The 14675-nt window shown below is 44.6% G+C and overlaps 2 protein-coding genes across 2 annotated transcripts; one reads left to right on the forward strand and one right to left on the reverse strand.

The window, feature by feature from the left end:
• Positions 1-9327: 9327 nt before the first annotated feature.
• Positions 9328-10257, forward strand: LOC118852442 (olfactory receptor 9-like). The gene has a single exon (XM_036762188.1). The coding sequence runs from the start codon at positions 9328-9330 to the stop codon at positions 10255-10257; it is 930 nt and encodes a 309-aa protein (XP_036618083.1).
• Positions 10258-13152: 2895 nt separating this feature from the next.
• LOC118851418 (telomere length and silencing protein 1 homolog) lies at positions 13153-14237 on the reverse strand. Its single transcript, XM_036760867.1, has one exon. The coding sequence runs from the start codon at positions 14122-14124 to the stop codon at positions 13258-13260; it is 867 nt and encodes a 288-aa protein (XP_036616762.1). The 5' UTR covers positions 14125-14237; the 3' UTR covers positions 13153-13257.
• Between the last annotated feature and the right edge of the window lie 438 nt (positions 14238-14675).

Consider the following 14675-nt stretch of genomic DNA (forward strand, 5'->3'; position numbering starts at 1 on the left):
TTTTTATATTAGTAATAATCGGTCCCAGTGAATTAAGGCAGCTTGGAAACAAGCTCTGCCCCTGGCCTCAATCTTCTTGACTAAAAAACCATTTCACCTTGTTTTGTCATGAAAAGGATGGTGTTGTCCAAGATGCCCTGACCCAAGGTTATATTCACAACCCATTGCCCATTGAGGCTGTGCCTTAGAACTTGTGGCAATCAGTTTCCTTCCCTGCCTCAGATCTGTTGAAGCTACTGCCCTGTTAGTACTTCCTTGGTTAGGAAAGCCTGAGTTCAAGTTCTGCTTACTAGCTTACTAGCTGTGTGATCCTGGACAAGTCACTTAACTGCCTCAGTTTCCTCATCTGTAAAATGAGGATAAAAGTACCTACCTCTCAGGGTTGTTGTGAGGGTAAAATGAGATAATAGATGTAAAGCACTTTGTAAAACTTAAAGTTCAGTATAAATGTTACTTATTATTATTATTATCATGATTATTGCAATAGTGGGACAGGGAACTTTAAAGACAGCTTGAACTTTATTAGAGAGGTGCCTTTCTCCAGCTGACACGTCATGGCCCAAATAAGTGTTACCCCAGTCCCAAAGTTTTTTGGTATGGGATTCTTTCCCTATTTGTGGAGATCAGTGTCCTATGACAGCAGGGAGGAGTTAGAGGGAAGAGAGAGAGGAGAGCCCTGCTCCCTCCAGACCTTCTTTGAGCTTGCTTTGAGTCTTTTCTGGTTCTGCAGTCACTTCAGGTGCTTTTGGCTTCCAACTTCAAGAGAAAAGATGGAAAATGCTATTATTACTTGAGGTTCTGAGGGAAAAGACTTTGTGAAGAAGTCAACATGAGAGCATATAGGTGTCTCTATCATGTCCCCATTCCCAGCTCATTGCAATAGAGACTCTGTGGAACTTCCCCGTGGGTAAGGTTTAGGGCTTGGTTGAGCTGAGTTGTCTCACTCTCAGTGGGAGAGTGCCTTTATTCTGTATTGTCTGGTATACATTCTATGTATACTTTCTCTGATTTCTGTTTTGCTATGGATTTGGGTAATTGGGTTTCTTAGATAACTGCCATATGTGTATTCATTGTGGAACTGGTATTTGCTGAGAAAGGGGTCAAATCTTGGATATAAAGCTTGGGGGTCCTACTTCCTCAGTGATCAGAAGTTAGGTTGAACCTGGAATTCACATTCCCTTGACTAATGATATTTAAGGGAACAGATAGATAGAATTCCCCTTCTCTCCGCAGAAAGCAGAATGGCCTCTGTCCGCAACCTCCTGCTTCCCCTTCTGTCTAGAATTAAAGTCTCCCATGGAGAAAGGTGGGAGAAGAAGAATCTAAAGATTCTGCCTCCCTTTGAGCCACACAACCACCCAACCATACCACAATGCTACATGTGGGGGACAGTCCTTGCCACATCAGAGATGTAGGGAAGGCAGAATGGTTGTTTGTTTTTACACGTTTTCTGTCTCCTAACACTCAAAGTCCTCAGGAGGGGCACACTATCCTGCTTTCACACTTACAGAGTAGAGGATGTTATCAATGGATCATCAATGTACTGGACAAGCATGGACCTGCCAGGGAAGGTAATGGAATGGAAGTCTTTTTTTGGGGGACTGGGAAAACAGAATTGGAGATTCTATATAGTCCTGGAGAAGCTTAGCTAACCTACATCAGAGTCCTTGGAAGGTAAATGTGAACAGAAACTAGCTCTCAGGGAGTACTGAATGGGAGAAAAAGCAGAACAGAAATCAATTACTGTGAAATGAATGGTGTGGGTGGAGGAGGAGAATGCTACTAATAGCAGAGGAAAGGTTAGGGGCCACTGGGCAAGACAGAAGCATTTATAACTTGTGAGTCTTGAACAAAAAGATAATTATCTTTTCCTGGTTTCTTGGTATTGATGATAAATTCGTTGTATTGGGAACCAGTGGGAATGAAAACTCTGTGTTTAACAAGGGAAGTCATTAGACTGGCTGAACGTCCCCCTTGCCTTCTTTGGAAATAGAAGGAAGTGATTTGTCTGGGTTCAATCTGGTGTGAACTAGCTTAATAGTGAGGATAGGGCCAATCTTGTTTGCATGTATGACCCAAAACTGGAATCCCAGTATCTTCCTACAATGATGAAGAATCAACATTAGTGCCCTCACAAGTCAAGGGTGTTAATACTTTCACTTCTCATGATTTCTGGACATCTAAATAGATCCCATCAGGGCAACAACAAATTATGAATTGCACCTTACACAACAAATCCCTTCCCAGTAAGTTGGCTAGGATACATGGCTAAGTAGTAAGGCATGTTTGTGAAACTGATGTAGGAATGGAAACAGGATGGGGAATAGGTTGCTTTCCCATTCCCACAGTATTTATAATCTCTGGGGGTGTTTGAAAAAAGAAAATTCAGGAGCCTGCAGAGTTGAATGGGAGGCTCTGGTAACAATTAAGAAAAGGATATTTTCCCCTAGCAATGGAGAAAGTCACATAGGGACCAGATGGGTCCACAGTGAGTGTGGGGATGGTGACATCACAATCTTCTGGGTCCTTTAATTGGGGATTTAAGAGCAGGAGTGGGGGCCATTTCCAGTCATCCTAATCTATATCTTGTGATTGGACCCAGATAGCTCCAGAGGAGAGAGTGAGGCTGGTGACTTTGTACAGCCCTCCTTCACTTAAATCGAATTCATTTGTAAGTCACGGTATCACCTTCCTGATGTCATGGTCCTCTTTGAGAACAAAGAACAAACGACAGCAACAAGAGCAGGAGTAGGAGGTTGGATGGGGTGGAACGGGTCCTGGGATGGTAAAGACACCTGGCTCTGGAGCGTCCTTCTTATCTGTGATTATGACATTGTTTGTTATAACTGCTGTGTATAAGGATTGATGGTGCCACGGAACAGCTGTGTATAACAGTGATTGCCCTGGCGCCTATTGCCTGAATGCCAGATGTGTTACATTTCACTCCTTTCTCAGAGTTCTCCAGTATCCTTAAAGGGAGCGGGGTTGGAAAGGAATCTAATTTCTACTGTTGACTCTAGTCCTCACTGATGGTATTCCCCCAATTGTCAGGAATCCCCTTGAACCCTAGTTCCCTTTAACTCTAATAGTCTGATTAACCTTTAAAAGGGAATATTTACTTCAAAGATATAGTAAGGATAAATACACAAATATTCCCCCAAAACCTGGGTATATAACACTTCCTGTACTTTCTCATAACTCTGTGGAGGGAGAGGGGATTAGGTTCATAGTTTAGCTCAGTTCCTATACAGCACAGCCCCAAGTTCCAAGTTCAAAGCCTCTTCTTGGGCTTGAGTCCCAGGCACCCTGTATTCTCGGGGCTTCCCTGTTGGGGCTGGCGTGCTGCACGTCTGGCCTGGAATCCTGCCTCCAAGATTGCCATAGGTTGAACTCCCAGGTTCAGTGAGATTCTACTGCCTGTGCCTAGAACTGAAAAGAACAAATGAAACACACAAAAGGAAACCAAAACCTGCAACTCCAAACCTGTTTTTTTTGGGTCCACAGGGTAAAAAAGGGGGGAAGAGGGGAAGGTAACCCTTTCCTCTATCCCTTCAATTCATGACATCCATGCTATGGGTGAACTTGGACCTTCACTTCTGGGGGGGGGGGAGAGAGAGAGAGAGAGAGAGAGAGAGAGAGAGAGAGAGAGAGAGATCGAGCGACAGAGACAGAGAGACAGAGACAGAGAGAGAGACAGAGAGAGACAGAGAGCCAGTTTGACAGGTTTTGAAGACAGCTTTTAAGATTCCAGTTACACAGCCAATGGAAAGAGGTTACTTACATTCATGTGGTAGGGGAATTCAGAATGTCTTCTCCTAGAAGCAAGTAGGTTGCCTCTGTTAGGTGGTCTGGACATGCACCAAGCCAAACCAAGTCCTGGTTACATGTATGTGTGGAATCTATTGCTGCTCCCCTGGCTGCAGAAGCTGTGCCTTTTACATTGTGGTGGCCTTGTAGCTTGTAGGGTCATCAGTTTGTTTGGCTCCATCAGATTTGATGGGGTACTATTGTAGAATTGGACATTTTTACTAGGACCCTGATAAAGTTTTTAGGTTCCCAACCTATTGTCGCGTTCTGGAGTTTATCTGTTATCTTTGGGTTTAATCCCTGTCCAAAGGCAGCAAGGATATTTGAATGGCATTCCAAAATCTTTTTCAGTCTTTCTAAATAATCCCCAGGGCGTTGTTCATTATGTTGTTTGTAGGTACTTTAGTCCAGTCTATTTTCTTGGGCATATGGGAAGGACAGCATTCACTAATACTTCTTATTAAAGAACCTTTAAAAAGTTAACAGTTGCATTTATTACCATTGCATTAATAATAGGCCAGTCACAGGCTCTGAATACCTAGTATATGGCTTCTCTGAGTATAATGGACCTTATTAACTGATTTACATCAGTATGAGATGGGGCATAACAATTTATAGTAGTCTCTTAACTAAGTCTCTAAATTTTACTGAGTCCTCCTGAACTTTAGTGAAATCTTGGGCCAAATTATTAAGGTTCTTGGGGACCATGGGGCATGGACAGTAACAAGATTACTTCCATTGGGGTTCCAGCTGAGTCCTTGGCATAAACAGAGGTTCCAAGGATCAATTAGAAGATCCCTGGGGCAAAGATGGAAAGGTATAACAGGAGGTTCAGGATGAGTTAGAAGATTAGAAGGAGGAGGAAAAGAAGGGGAATGAGGAGGTGCCTCCTGATTGCCAGTCCTGTGGCTGAAGTGGAGGACAAGGAAGGGGAAAAACTGGAGAAGGGGAAGAAGGTGCTTAAGGAAGTGGGGGATACAGTTCATATGATTCTTTAGAATGAGTAGGGGATACCATGGCTACTTGGATTAAATAGAGGTATTAGTGTAGCAGGGCTGCAAGGACTGGGATAATGTAGAAGGGATGCAACATTTACCAAAGGTGAAGAGATTAGGTGTAAGGTTCACAGTAGTTAATTAATCTAGGATATCTTCTCAGTGAGTCCATATTTCTCTGTGGTGTTAGAAATGAAGACCGATGTATAATTTGGGGGATAAGCCAACTTCTCTGTTTCCTGTGGCATATTTTTTGGCCTTGTAAGCATTCATGGCTCCTAGCCGTAGATCTGGTTTCATGCTTGAAAGACATTCCATGGGTCCTCATCTGCTTAGCCTCCAAAGGATTGGAGAGTCCCAATAAATGTATCATTTTATAAAGATTCTGCCTCAAGGAATTTCTTAGTGGGTTCATCTCCTGCGTGATATAGTAATCTTTGTCCAGAAACTGGCAGGTCTGGGGAGAACAAGGGTTATGTATATGTAACCTGTTGTATTCCTTTAGGAGGAGCTAGAATTTGCTTTAACTGACTCTTCCCAATCTCATTCACAGGGGAGATAAAGAAAGACTTATTCAAGGCATGCAGTGGTGCCTGCTTCAGGGAGTCAGAGTCTTGGCCGACTTCTCAAACTACTTCAGACAAAATAGGTAACCTTCTCAGTTAAGAAGTTGCCTCATACTTCACTGAAAAAGTGATGGTGTTCCTCTCCCAATGAAGCAGCTCCCATATACCTCTTTAAGCAAAACCCTGAGGTTCATATCAGACCAAGTAATGATCGAGAAATCCAATGAGGAATTATATTCCTCCCCAAATTTGCAGTCAGGAAGAAGCCTTAAAGGCAATAGAAAAGGTGGCCGGGGGAGGGTTACCAGCAAAACCAATGCCAGTACAGGCAAACAAGCAGTCAGTAGGTTAGAAATATCCATCTAGCTCCTCAGTGAATCCAAGATCTGTCTTGGTTTAGCCTCCTATTAGGTTAGAGGACACATGACTTCCTTATGAGTTTGGCAGGGTGGTGTCTTCCCAGTCAGGGTTTGAAATCTAGAGTCTTTTGGTTTTTTGTTGAACCTGTCCTTGTGTCTAAGGGGGTGGGTCTCTATGAATTAAAGTCTTTCCCCATTTATGTCGGGGGTCTCTCTGGACATCCAGGATTTCTTCCTATCAGTAAGGGGATCTGGGGACTCTCTCCATGAAACTGTCACTCTTGGTCTGGGTGTTCTGTGAGTCCTAGGCATCTCCCTGTGTGTTCCCTGGGGTCCTGAAGGTCTCTTCCCCACTTGAGCCTGAGAACCCTGGGAATCCAAGGTCTCCCTGGATGGGTCCAGGGTTCTGCCATCATTTTCCTATGAGAGTCTCCCTGTCACATCATAATATGTCCCATCTTGTTTCCTCGGTCCTGGTCAGGGGATTTCTCTGCTTGAATCTAAGGTCCTCCAGATTTTAGCCATGATCCACTACACTTTCTACTCCAAAAGAACTGGCACTGCTATTGGAACCAGCAGGGAATCCTTGGCTTTTCGGCCTCCTCCATAGCATGTACTTGAATGGTGATGGAAAGGTGCGGAGTTGTAAATGTTTCTCTTAACCTGTCTGCTTTGGAGAGGGAGCCTAGGTATTCCTACTACCCTCACTCTCTTCTCTTGCCTCTTACTGAATTTGATAGAGGCAGGGGAAAGAGAGACTGGGGATTCAACTGTTGTATAGTAGGGACAATGAATAAAGCAAGGGTTGATATGCAATTTCTTGGCTAAAAAATCAATCAATAAATAAAATTTATTAAGGCACTGTGATGTACCAGGCACTGTGCTAAATGCTGGGGATACAAAAAGAGGCAAAAGACAATCCTTACTCTCAAGGAGCTTGCAGTCTAACAGGGGAGACAACATGCAAACAAATATACACAAAGCAAGCTATATACAGGAGAAATAGAAAGCCATTAATAGAGGGAAAGCTTCCTGTAGAAGGTGAGATTTTAGTTGGGACTTAAAGAAGCCAGGGGGGGTCAATAGATAGAGCAGAAGGAGAGTGTTCAGGGGATGGGGGACAGCCAGAGAGGATTCTGGGAAAAACAACAACTCCCTACTTTGTCTTTCTAGGGATAGATGCCACCCCACATCTGGTTCATACTTCAGGGTTCTTTCTGCTTCCCACAAGGGCACAAAGGAAAGGAAAAAAACACAAGAGAAAAAAGAATTTCTTTTTGCAGTAGTGGGTAATGTCTGGGGCACAGTATTTGAGACCAATACAGCTTTTGGAATTGAACTGAATTGATCTGCACCATCTTCCAGCAAATTAGCACACAATCACAGGTATACAAACTAAACCACAGGCACGGTTTTTGACACAGTTGAAGTTTGTGTGTGGAGTCCCTGAATCCCATTGTGGGCACCTCTGACTGAACTTTCCTGTCCCCCGTCAGTGGACTCTTACCTTTTCTTCCTCCAATTCCTTCCCTCATGTATCCATTTGAATTTTCCCAGCCTGTATCTTCTCCCTTATATCCTTATCAGGTGATAAAAATTAATATTGCAAACTAAGATCTACCGCTTCTCACCCTCCAAGCCCCTACCCCCTTTAAGGGTTTCTTAATTCTGCTTCAGTTTCGTCATCTGTAAAATGAGCTAGAGAAGGAAATGGCAAACCACTCTAGTATCTTTGCCAAGAAAATCCCCCCAAATGGGATCATGATTCAGACATGACTGAAAAGACTGAACAAAGGGCTTAATGTGTTGTTCTTTTTAGGAAGCTTATTGGAATTTTGTGGAGGTCTTTGATGCAAAAGACGGAGGCATATTGGAAAAGCTAGAGGGGGGTTTAGGGGCATTGGGCCTTATGGTGCAACTCAACAAACTTAAGTAGTCAGCTGCTCTGCCTTTGTGTAGATTTGATCCTGCTCACACACAGACACAGATAGAGCCAGCCAAAGATGTACACACATTCAGGCAACTAGATAAGCTTATACACACATGTATACACACACACACACACACACACACACACACACACACACACCCCTCCTTTGAGGCAGAGTAGAAAGTCCACTGGACCTCACATCAGAGGAGCCAAGTTTGAATGTTGCCTCTGCCACTTACTACCTGTGTTATTGTCCTTGTCTTAGTATCTTAGTAACCCTCGCCAATTTGCGGGCAGTGGTAGTGGCTGAAGCTGGCGGCTGCTGTAGCAAGAAGGCTGCAGCACTGCTGCTGCTGCTGGCATCTCTGTTTTCCTTCTTCCCTGGGACTCATATCCTTTTATTCTCAGTGGCCTGTGCTCCAGCTTATGGTAGAGTGGCGGCTATGATTATCTCTAGGTTCCCAGCATATTTGCTAAGGTTCCATACCACCTGTCTGCCAGGCCCCTTGCCAGCTTGCCCTGCATGAAGTAAAAAACACTCAGATCCACATTCTTAAGAGCAAGGTGGGGTTGTGGCTTCCTCCCTTTGCATTAAGAGAGGAAAGCTTGCTTGTCAATCAAATTCTGGCTGCTTCAGTCTGTGTTAACTGCCTAAAGGCTGAGGGGAGGGAAACTAGGTGATTTCCATCTTGACCAGCAGGCATGCATCTTGGGAACCCACATCTCCCTAGCATCCTGCAAGGGCATCTATCTTAGACTCACTGGGTAACACTGGGTGTGTATTTCTGGACCTTCATTTCTCCACAGGTTTGAGATATTTCTGCCATCCTCTAATTGTTTTGGTGGAGTTGGGGTGATAGAGATGAGACCGAGGTGTCTCCTGACCCAGATCTCTGTACCTACATTGCAGGGAGCTCAGGGAGTAGAAGGAGCAGGGTAGCTACTGTTTACTTCTCCTTAGGAAGGTCAGGCCCTAAGGGCAAAGTTTTCCATCTCACTTTCTTCTTTCCTCTAGATTAGAGTCTGATCTCCCTTTTTCCTGCTCTCCACTCTGGGGATCAGACTCCTCATGGGCTTTAGCTCAGGGACAGTAAACCAGGGAACGACATGGGAATGGCTGCTTGCAGCTGTTACCTCTAATAGGGGCTCTGGGAAGGATGCTCCTGAGTGATGAAGGTTAAAGTCCCCCCTTCTTTCTCTTTTTCTTCTGTGTTTCATTCTGTCTGCCTCAAAGTGTTCCTCTGCCCTCTCCATTCTTTCTCTCCCCTCTTCTGTTCTATTTCTCCCCTTCCCTCCCATAATATGTCTCTATGCCTGCCTATATCTTTTCACATTGCCAGTTACCTTTAATACTCAAAGACTGAGGTTTCTGCCCATAGAACCAAGGGCTTTGTGAGGTGGAAGGGACCACAGTGATGTTATATACAGCAACCTACTTCCAGGCTAGATTTTACATTTTACTTCTGATAAGTTAAAAACATTTATTTTATGCTTTTCTCAGAAAGAACATTCTAATATCCCCCTTCTCATCCATTACAATCTCCTCATTTGGGAAGTTCTTGTCTTCTCTAACCTGGATCTCTCTTACTGCAGCAGCTCATGTTCTTTCTCCTCTTGGGAAGTATTAATAACTTTCCTTTGGTGCTGTTCCCAGATGTAGATTTAGGGACATGGATGATGCTAATGGGACAGCAGTGACTGAGTTTATTTTGTTGGGATTCTCATATTTGGGGGCCTACCAGAGTGCCCTCTTTTGGGGAGTACTCTTTGTTTACTTGGTCACCTTGATGGGCAACACCCTGATCATCACCCTTACTCTGCTGGACCCAGCCCTGAGCACTCCCATGTACTTCTTCCTTCGACATCTCTCTATGATAGAGATCCTCTACACTACAAGTATTGTGCCTAGGTTGCTGACTGATCTCCTCTTCTCACATCCTGCCATGTCTCCTGCCAGCTGCTTCAGCCAGATGTATTTCTTTGCCCTCTTTGGCATTGCTGAATGCTGCCTGCTCACTGCCATGGCCTATGACCGTTATGCTGCCATTTGCCAGCCCCTGCATTATGCCATGCTGATGAACCAGCAGGTATGCGTGGGTATGGTGGGTGCTTCCTATCTAATGGGCATTACCACAGGCACCACCCACTCCATATTCATCTTTACCTTGCCCTTTCATGGCACCAACATTGTTCATCACTTCCTATGTGACATTTTGCCTGTTTTGAGACTGGCAAGTGGAGACACATTCTGGGGTGAGGTTGGGAACCTTTTTGTCACTCTGTTCTTTATCATGACTCCCTTTGCACTGATTGTGTTTTCCTATGTTCGCATCCTCATTACCATCCTTGGGGTATCCTCTGCTCAGGGGCGCCAAAAAGTCTTCTCTACTTGCTCTTCCCACTTACTGGTTGTCACACTCTTCTTTGGGACTGCAACCCTTGCCTACATGAGACCTGGAGCCAATGCTACTCAGGACATGGACCAAATCATCTCCCTTTTCTACACAGTTGTAACCCCCATGCTTAACCCTTTTATCTATACCCTGAGGAACAAAGAGGTGATAGGAGCCCTGAGGCGCAAGGTAACAAAACACCTTTGAAGTCCCTGTGGTTTGCTTGGCTTCCTTTTTGGTGAGTTGAGACATGCTTCATGATCTTTGCTTTTTCTTTAAATTAAATTTTGTATTTTTAACTACCAAATATGTATTTGTTCTTCCACTCCCCTGACCCCACTCCTGCCTTCCACTAAAGGAAAAAGAAAAACAAAATCCTTGTTGCAATCTATATAGTCAAGGAAAACAAATTCCTAAATAAAATTTCCCCCAAAGTGTGTCTCATTCTGCATATTTAGTGTTCTATACCACCATGACATGATCTTGTAAGAGGAGGGGGTGGCCTGAACCCCTAGATTTTTTACACAGTAAGATTCCTGGAGGATTATGGTTGAGATGGGCCTGGTCTTTCAGAAGGACATCCTTCCTTTTCTGAAGGTCCCAGGAATCTCTGTCAATTTTCACCTAAGATCCTCATCTGGTAGTTATTTTCAGGTTTGTGCTTCAAATGGAGGCTGGGTGACCACTTTTGGAGGTCTATTAAGGTATGGGTTGAATTAGATGGACTAGGAAGCCAGTGTCTGAAGGACATGTATGTATGTATGTATATTGAAGTCTCCAAGTAGAAGAGCAGTGTTTGGGGTGGAGGAGGAGGTTGTGAGCTGGACACTGCCCTCCTTAAGATTACTTTTAACACTGAGATTCTGTGATTTGGATTCTGAGATATTATTTGGGGGTGTTGAGCATATAAGTATTTGCTGAGTCTAGTGCTGCAGTTTCATGGATTAAGGGACACAATGTGAATGATTTAGTATGATTAGGATATGCCAGCTTTGACACACCTCAGACACCACTACCTGAGGGATTGGGACCCCTCCCTGCACTAGAACCTTAAAATGGAACCCTCCCTCTCCCCTTCCTCTGTGGTAAGGCATTCCATTAGCTGTGTTCAGTGCCAGTAACTACTTTGGTGGTCAGAACTATCAGAGAATAAACTCTCTAATAGTTTATCAAATTCAGGGAGTATTCAGATCAATTTAATAAGCATTCATTAAGTGCTTACTATCCAGAAGACATTCTGCAAGGTGCTAAGGACACAGAGACACAAATGTTACAAGTTTTCCTTTAAGGAACTTATATTTTACTGGAGGGGATGCTGAATTTGGCTTGATCTAAATTAGGAGGTAAGTCTTGTTTAGATTGCTCTTATTTCCAACTCCTCTGATCTCCATCATCACTATGAAATGAATATTCCCTGCCCACATCTGTCCTTTTGGAATCATTAACTCCATGAGGTTCTGAGTCCTACTCTGAACTTGGATGGATCTATGGCCTGTGTTTAGCTCCCTTGGTTCTGGGATCAGCTGATCTAACCTAAACTCTATCTCTGACTCACTTTGCCCTATGTAAATATATCACCCTGAGATTCTGGTGGTAGTTATTTACTGACCCCTCAGATCACTTGTCAGTCTCACAGACATTTCTTTTTGGAAGCAATTGAGGTTAAATGACTTGCCTAGGGTCACATAACTACTAAGTGTCTGAGGATATATTTGAACTCAGGTCCTCCTGCTTCTATGGCCAGTGTTCTATCCACTGCACCACCTAGCTGCCCCTTCTGGGGACTTCAATATGCCTGTCTGGCTTCCTATTTCATTGACTCCTCAAGTACCATGACCTGACCTTCTTTTCCCTATCGCTGTCTCTTTAACACACAGGGTAGTCACTTGTTCTTTGACATCATTGATCTCATAATCATTCAGAAATTCTACCTGTACAAACCGGAAAGCCAAAATTCTTCTATGGGCCATTAATCTTTTATGTTTGCATCTCTCCCTGTCTTGCACCCCTCTTAAATCTATTTTTTGTTTTCAGTTCAGTTCTCAAGTCATTTCAAGCTTCATTGCTTTCCTGGTCCATCACCAGTGGCCTGGCTTTGGACTGTCCCTTCATAGACCTGAAGTTCTAGTTAAGCTGTTCACTTTTATGCCTTCCTCTACTGGTAAATCTCTTGCACCCATATACTATTAATATTTATGCTATTCCAATCTCCACATTTGGATTTCCCCCACCATCTACCTCCACTCCTTATATACAGCTAATGAAACCATGGAACCCTGCTGAATGGGTTTACTACAAATGTGGCAGCTAGATGGAACAGTGGATAGAACTCTGGGCCTGGAGTCTGCAAGATCTGAATTCAAATGTGACCTCAGATATGTGCTAGGGGATGACCCAGGAAAAGACTTCATTTTTGTTTCAGTTTCCTCATGTGTAAAATGGAGATTACATTAGCACCTACCTCTCAGGGTTGTTGTGAGATAGTAATTGTAATGTAATTAGCACTGTTCCTGGCACAAAGTAAACACTAAATGTTTATCATCATTACTATATTCTGGCTGGGTCCTATGGCTTTCTGGTTACCTTTTTACCCTTCTCTGATTGATTCCCTGGGGCACTTTTTTATCCCAAGTCTTTTTGTATTTCTGCCACCCTCCTCTCTCTAAATAGAAGGTTTTGTTTCATATTTACCAATAAAATAGAGGTTATTATCATGAGCTCTCTTTCCTCCTCAATTCCACATCTCAAATACCCCTAACATCTTTTATTCTTCCCTTTTTTTCCTGCAGTCTCAGAGGCAAAGGTGATTTTTGCTAAGGCTAACCCACTCCTTGTGCCCTTGATCACATCCCCTCCAAACTCAAATGGGAGCTTGTACTTTTGGATTACACTTTCCCTCTAATTTTAAATTCTTTTTATCTAGTTTCTTTCATTGTTGCATTCAAAGATGTTTAGAACTCCTCCACTTTTAAAAAAAACTGTCACTCGATTGTGGCATCTTTTCAAATTACAGTACTATGTCTCTCTGCCTTTGATGAACTCCTAGAAAACAGTCTTTACTTGTCGCCTTCACTTCCTCACAGCCTCATTTTTTTTAAAAGAAACTTTTATTTTTGTGATTTTACACCACACCTTGTGCTTGACAAAAAAAAAAAAATAAAATCTCTGCACAAAACCCCTCCCCACTTTTCTGCCATTGAGGGGATATCAATAGCGTCTGTTCATTTTCCTAAACTTCTCATAATGATAATCATCAGTTGCCTTTTCATTGGGGGGGCGCTTTCGATTTGGGGGAGACTTCTCGACTTCTGGCTTCTCGGTATCTCCCACCCTGAGGGGTCGAGTCTTTGGCTCCTCCCTGTGCCTCCGGATCGGAGCGTGGAGCTCTTCATGATAAAACCGGTTGTGCTGCACATAGTTCACAGCCATGTTGGTTGGAACAAAAGAGGTTTCGCTGTCTTTCTTTTTGTTCTGTTGCTCAGCCAGCAGACGTGCCTTGGCATCCTCGGTCGAAATGATATTTTTAATTTTTGCATCAATGCCTAAATCCACCTCTGGGATGCCGCTCAGCATCTGGTTGGACAGCATCTCTTCGGTTTTCTTGGCTGAGGAGACCCGGATGCTCTCGGGAAGCTCATAGAGACAGTCTTCAGCATTCTTCAATTTCACTTTTTGCTCCTCATTTTCCACAATTCCTTTCCTCTTCTTTAATTCTGTCTCAATGTACTTCATCATGTCAGCATCTTCATCCCTTCGGTTGGTTTCTGCTGAAAAGGATGTTCCCAAGTTGAGGTCCTCCTCTTCATTAATTCTGTCCTTGTTTCTCTCCTTAAGTTTCTTCATATCCACCATTCCACCGGTGTTGACCTTAAAAGGATCATCCACTAGAGCTGTCTTTTCCTGTACTTTCTCCCCAACCAGGAGGGCTACAGCACTCACCCCGTTAGGTCGTCTCCTCAAGCTCTGAACCTCTTTGGTTTCCTCCAGTTTCAGCCGCACCTCCTCACTGTCCTGCTCGTCCGACTCCGACTCCGAGTCGGCTCGGCGTCTGCGGAAGGTCTTGCCGGCCCGCATGGTGGCCCCCGCGCCCGGGATTGCTTCAGGTACCGCAGCAGGCAGTCCCCCAACACCGATCTGCGGCCTACGCGCCGGGTCTCTGCAGCGGCTCGCGGCTACTTCCGGCTCAGGCGAGTGAGGTCAGAAGTGTGCGCGACGGCCCGCCCCCGGCGTGCGCTCCCATAGGGCCGCGCCCTCGGGGGCGGGGGGTGGTGTCCGCCCCGCCCCCAAGGGACAGGGAAGGGCGGGGCGGGGGTGGAGGAGGAGGTGCGATGAGGCGAGTGTGGGCGCGCAGCCGCAGCGGGGCGCCAGCCCACAATATGGTCCGAGCTCTGGCAACCTGCCTTCTGTCTCCACTATTCCTCTGTAACTGCTTTCTCCAAGGCTACCAAGGGGTCGCTAAAGCCCAATCTCCGTATCTTTCATATCCTCTCCGCAGCTTTTCGGACAGCTGACTGCGCCCTCTCGCATACACCATTCTCCTTGAGAACAGATAGCGCTGATTGCTTCTTAGTCTCTTGTGTCGTCCTTCACATCTCTCCCCTAGCAATGGGCACACCGCAGGCGTC

Source organism: Trichosurus vulpecula, chromosome 5 (genome assembly GCF_011100635.1).
Source record: "Trichosurus vulpecula isolate mTriVul1 chromosome 5, mTriVul1.pri, whole genome shotgun sequence".
Lineage (NCBI taxonomy): Eukaryota > Metazoa > Chordata > Mammalia > Diprotodontia > Phalangeridae > Trichosurus > Trichosurus vulpecula.

What these genes read in the sequence shown, in the direction of transcription:
- LOC118852442 (XM_036762188.1), top strand. Translation starts at nt 9,328, where the DNA reads ATGGATGATGCTAATGGGACAGCAGTGACTGAGTTTATTTTGTTGGGA.
- LOC118851418 (XM_036760867.1), bottom strand. Translation starts at nt 14,124, where the DNA reads ATGCGGGCCGGCAAGACCTTCCGCAGACGCCGAGCCGACTCGGAGTCG.